The sequence below is a fragment of the Bacillus rossius genome, assembly GCF_032445375.1.
Source record: "Bacillus rossius redtenbacheri isolate Brsri chromosome 4 unlocalized genomic scaffold, Brsri_v3 Brsri_v3_scf4_1, whole genome shotgun sequence".
Classification (NCBI taxonomy): Eukaryota; Metazoa; Arthropoda; class Insecta; order Phasmatodea; family Bacillidae; genus Bacillus; species Bacillus rossius.
The window spans coordinates 28,854,302-28,860,487 of record NW_026962010.1 but is presented as its reverse complement, the minus strand read 5'-3'; the positions used below and the strand labels follow the sequence as shown (position 1 = coordinate 28,860,487).

The window sequence follows — 6,186 nt, the reverse complement described above, 5'->3', positions numbered from 1 at the left end:
ACTGTGCACTCGAAACATATTCACAACCCAAGACCGGGAGACCTGCCTCTAGAAGTGATTCCCTGCCCCGGCTTCGGCGAGTGCTGCGTTAGTATGCTACGCAACGATACAACTCTACCCGCAACAAGTGAAGAGGTCTACGCACACGCCTTCGAGACGCAGCCGCCATTGCCCGCCTACAGCCAGACCTCGCCGCCGTCGGTAGAGCCGAGACGCCGACGCCGCCCTTTCTCCCACAGAGCGCGAGGCCTGGATGAGGGCGACCTGGGTCCAGCGGTGAGCAATGACCAAGCATTGGACGAAAGAGTGTTAGACATTGCCAGAACCGCACTGCGCAAATTACTTACAGACCTTATAAAGAAAATATAATTTATTTTATACGTAAATATTAATTACAATGTAATATCATTTAAACTTAATTTCAACGTAACTTTAATTTATATGTAAATTGTTTATACGTATTATATATTTCAGTGTAATATCTTTATATGTAAAAATCGTTTATACGTAAAATTAATTTCAGTGTAACTTTTAAATTCAACGTAATGTAACTTTTATAAGTAAATTGTTTTCAATGTAATACGTTTTTAAAAAAAAAAAGGTTTGTAACTTTATTCCAACGGGTGTGGGCTATTAAAAACAAAACAAAAATGTCTCGATGTATTTTTCTTTCTACTTGACCCTGACAACCACATAAATATATATATTTTTTTAATGTGTTCACACTTAACCTTGCAAACCACATAAATATTTTTTTTAAATGTGTTCACACTTGACCTTACAAACCACATAAATATTTTTTTTAAATGTGTTCACACTAAATTTTGTCTTAAGACGGAAAACGTCCGTGTGACGTACATGTTTAAGGACGTGTGGTAAAAGTGTGTCCAACCCGGACTGACCTAGCTGGGCATGTATAAATACCGCCGGCGGGAGGTGATTGCTTGCATTTGATGTCCGCGCATGCTACGTGAGGTAAGTCTCATCCGCTAGTGTTAATTGTATTACACATTTTCTATTAATCACGTCTCTACGTCTCTACGCGGTCCCCGACTGCTGGCTGGGCGGACTCCCTCCCTGACTGTGGGGTGGGGAAAGGCTCGTTGCCATGACAACACAGCACGGAGCGGAGGGGAGTGCACTCAGTCGCGTTTACGGCGTTACATGTTCACATAGTTTGCACTCAATCACGCTTAAGTAGCTTGGGCTTCACTCAGTATACACAAAACCGTTTACTTTAATATTTACAAATTATGATTATTTTATGTTTCCAGAACATTATTTGTACCGCTGAACGTAACTTCCCGTCTATCCCCTCCTCGCCATGTCTACTCCCCCCGAGGCAAAGCGACCCCATCCCAGTGAGGCTTCCACGTCGGACACTCGCGACAGCGCGCGGGCGTCCAGGGTGGAGTCGCATGAAGCTGGCGACTTGCCTCCCCTGGAGAGTGTTATCTTGGACTCTGCTTTTGCTAACCAGATAATGGACTTTCGGATGGGAAATGATGTTGAGTCTATTGATCCCGATTTGGACCGGTTTCTACAGAGATTTAGGGTTCCCTTTCTGGCCTTAACTTCCGTCTTGGTACGCCCTTTTAAAGTCTACATTTCACTCTCGGCTACATTTGTTAAGGAATCTGTGGAGGGAGGCGCGAGTGAGACATTTCATTTTACAACCCACTCAGCCGCGGTACTGCTCTCTGATGAGGTAGGGGAAATCTATGATTCAGTATTCATTCCGGAAGTCAATAGGAACGTTAGCGATTTCGCTGCTCGTGGCAGTGGGTGGGCTCTACAGCGATTGATTAACATGGATGTACATGTTTCAAGCTATAGGGCTTTCACCGTTGGCGCGCCGCACACGAAATTACCGACGTTTTTATCCAATAGGAAAGCTTGTGTCAATATTGAATGTCCCAAGCAGCATTGCTTTCTGTATGCCGTTATGGCACGTGTGATGCCGGCGGAAGCTAATGTTAACCGAGCCAGTTCGTATCCGGATCCACTTGTGGCTTTCAATACGTCTGGTTTGAGTTTCCCGTCCACTCTCCATCAGATTAAGACATTCGAGAGGAACAATAATATTTCCATTAACTTTTATGCATGCGTAGACAGTAAGGGAAGTATTGTTGATGAATGTTTTAGTGGCAAATCTGAATCCTCTATCCAGCCTCTTCGCATATCCTCTGAGCGAAGAGCGAGATATGTAAATATTTTAGCGATTCGTTCTAGTGGCGCGGCAGAGCACCTACACTTTGTAACAATTAAGAGTCTGTCCAGGTTATTACGTTCCCAACTGTCAAAGTCTACTAGTAAGAAATGGATTTGCGAGCGCTGTCTTCAATACTTTTCAAGTGAAGACAGGTTAACTTCACACACTATTCTCTGCAGCCAGCATCAAGCAGTGCGTTCCTGTTTCCCTACAGAGGAGAACAAATATTTACAGTTTACAAATATTGCAAAACAGGATCGCCTTGGCTGTATTGCGTACTGTGACACCGAGTCATACCTTAAGCCGATATCCACCTGTTTACCCGGTGATGAGACATCTAATACCGCACAGGTAAACGAACATGTACCATACGCATGCAGCATTTTGTTAGTGTGTGGATACGATAGCTCTTTGACCAGGTATGTGCAATTCGAGGGTGATAATTGTATTGCTGAAATGGTCGCCGAATTAGTTTCAATGACAAAGTGGGTATGTGATATTTATTCAAAGACCATTCCTGTTAAGACGCCGACTCCAGCCGTCTCTGCAAGGCTTGCGAGTCAAACACATTGCCATATCTGTAAGAAGGTATTGGCTGGGCAGAAGGTGCTCGATCACTGCCATTTGACTGGTGAAATACGTGGTTATGCCCATTCGAAATGCAACCTTGCTTTCAGGATGCAAAAGAAACAGCTTGTCGCGGTATTCCATAATTTGCAAAATTATGATGCCCACTTTTTAATTAAACATTTAGTTTCGCGGCGGATTGCACAGCTGGGCGGCTCCTTTGTTGTGAAGAATCCCGGTGAGGTCAAAGTATTAGGCGTAACTCTAGAGAGTTATAAATGTATTACTAAATACATACATGTCTCAGGTAATGCGCAAGGAGGCGTGCGCGCTGTGCGTCTTAGATTTATTGATTCACTTAACTTTTTAAATTCATCTCTGGAAACTCTCGCTGGCAATCTCACGCCGGATCAGTTGAAACTCACCCGTTCAATGTTTCCGGATGACACACAGTTTCAGTTAGCTACGCGTAAAGGTGTGTTTCCCTATGACTTTGTTAAGTATAGTGAACATTAGCAGACTGCCTCGCTACCACCAAAGGATGCGTTCCATAACGTAATGAGTGGCATGGACGTGAGTGATCTGGACTATACTCACGCTCAAAGGGCTTAAGACGTATTCCATTGTGCCACATTGAAAGAGTACGCACTTAGTTACCTTAAGGTGGATACTTGTTTGCTGGCCGATATATTCGAGTCGTTTCGTTTTGTTTGCCTACAGCATTATTCGCTTGATCCCGCACAATACATAACCGCTCCCTCGCTCGCATGGGATGCACTTTTAATTAAGACCGGTGTGCATCTTGAACTTGTGACCGACCCGGACATATACCTCCTCCTAGAGTCTGCCGTTCGTGGAGGTATTACAAACGTAAGTCGATGTCACGCGAAAGCTAACAATGTGTACATGTCCAGTCACGACCAGAGCCTTCCGTCTTCGTACATCTGTTATTTCGATGTTAACGCACTGTATGCTCACACAATGTTGGATAAGCTTCCTGTGGGTAACTTCCAATGGGTTCCCAGGGATGAGTATACGAGTTGGGATTTCAACACCATTGACATCGATGGTGATACATAATTTTTCGCGGAACTAGATTTGACCTTTCCCGATGATTGTCACGATTGCCTATCAGATCTGCCTCTGGCCCCTGTGAATGGCGTACCGCCAAACGGACGTATGAGTAAATTACTGTTAACTCTCGCGCCGCGTACTTAATATGTTGTCCATGCTAAAACACTGCGGCACTACGTTCAGTATGGGGCGGTCATCGGCCAGGTTCACCGCGTGCTGCGGTTTGCGCAGGCGGCATGGATGAGGGACTATATAGCCTTTAATGCTGAGCATCGTGCCCAGGCTGCGAACCCCTTTGAGAAATCGTTTTTTAAATTACTGTCGAACTCTGTTTACGGAAAAAGTTTGGCAAATACGCGAAAGCATAAGGATATACGCATTGCTTCACGATACGATTCCATTTGTGGGGTGGCTGAGCTGATTAGTCGTCCAACATTCAAGGCTCGGTGAATCATCGATGAGAGTTTAGTCCTTATAGAGATGCAAAAAGGGACGATTACCTTTGATAGACCTTTGTACACAGGTGTCGCCATTTTAGATTTATCAAAATTAGTTCTCTACGATTTTCATTATAATTACATGCAAAAGAAATTCCCTCCACAGTCTCTGCATCTCCAGTATACGGATACAGATTCGTTAATTTACCACGTTGTGTGTGACAACATTTACGATTCGATTCGCCCCGATTTAGCTTCCCGTTTCGATACTTCAAATTATGCGCCAGGTAATGAGCAACGCTTCCCCTTGGTTAATAAGAGTGTAACGGGGGTGATGAAGGATGAGGCCGCTGGCAATATCATCACGGAGTTTGTTGGTCTTCGCCTGAAGCTTTACGTGTTTTAAGATGGAGGACGGTTCTTCGACACATAAGGCCAAGGGAATCAATGCCAGCGCACTTCGTTTACTCCTGTTTCCTCAATACCTGGAATGCTTGCTTCAAAATTCACGGGTTCTCGCGACCCAACACCATTTCCGATCGCGAGGCCACACTGTGTTTACGGAGCGTGTGACCAAGGTAGCATTGTCTTCAGGAGATGATAAGCATTGGCTTTCTGAAGACGGTGTCAGCACTCTACCTTGGGGACATAAGAACCTACGCCTTTCCCCGGACCACGATTAGCCCTTTCCCATTGTTACGTTCAGCTATGCTGTCGTCTCCGAGTGAGGGGTGGCCTAGCGCTCCAATCCTTCCCAACCCCTCGAACCACACACCATTGCACGTGGGGAATAACCTATTGGTATGTCACAGTACACAAGTAATTTAATTTACAAAAAGAAATGTTAACATAATTGTTTACGTGTTTTTTAATTTAGAGCTAGAATGATTTTAAAGTAATTTATACACACGTAATTTTTTTTAATTTAACGTTAGAATGGTCTTATTGTAATTTATTATCTACACATGTTTATATAATTTAATTTTACACATGTGAACATTATTTTATTTTCCTCTTTTACAATGGCTGATGTATTTTTTACAAGTCTTTAACATAATTTCTTTTACACGTATTTATTTTATCTTTAAAATATCTTAACGTAATTTTCTTTTACACTAGTTATTTATTTTACAAAAAGAAATGTTAACATATTTTATACAAACATTAATGAATTTTTTTAATTTAAAGCTAGAATGTCTTTAACATAATTTATACATACGTAATTTATTTTCTACACAGGTAATTTATACAAACGTTATCGTATTTTCTCTTTACAAATCTTAACGTAATTGTTTTACACACTTAGGTTATGCTGTAGCTACCGCGTATGTATTGTTCTGCAGATCTCTCCAACACGAGATGGCTGTATCAGCACGTGATGATTTGTCAGCCCTTATACCGAGAGAGATAGCCGAGCTGTTTTTTATGGAGGAGGTGTTGGAGGTTGAGCCACAGCCACCATCCTCTGTGGGATTACCCGCGGGTGCTGTGGTGTTGGCGGGGCCTTCGGGGTTGGGGTCGTCCGCCAACCGTGGATGAGCGACGTGGCTATTATATATATATATATATATATATATATATATATATATATATATATATATATATATATATATATTAATATACCAAAATTGAAATAAAACCAACATTCTTTTTTACCCGTGTGTTGTCTACATTATTTCTTTTTCCACCTCTGTATATTCCTTGTGCTTGCTCCTTCCCTGTACTTAGCGATGGCCTGACCTTGTTTCTCTGTGGTAAACACTTTCACTGTCACCCAGCAGGTAAACACATTCCTGGTCGCCGGCGCACGAGCGAGGTTTCCAGCACGGCGTTTGTAACTCGACGTAAAGTAATAGTCACTATGCTTAACACATTGACCGAGAGCCAATTACTACA

At 42.8% G+C, this 6,186-nt stretch overlaps 1 protein-coding gene across 1 annotated transcript; it reads left to right on the top strand.

Moving 5' to 3' along the window:
* Nucleotides 1–644: 644 nt before the first annotated feature.
* On the top strand, nt 645–5,848 carry LOC134541738 (uncharacterized). Its single transcript, XM_063385387.1, has 2 exons — nt 645–5,091; nt 5,634–5,848. Exon 1 carries the CDS (start codon nt 1,325–1,327, stop codon nt 3,293–3,295), a length of 1,971 nt encoding a protein of 656 aa, XP_063241457.1. The 5' UTR covers nt 645–1,324; the 3' UTR covers nt 3,296–5,091; nt 5,634–5,848.
* The last annotated feature ends 338 nt before the right edge of the window (nt 5,849–6,186 follow it).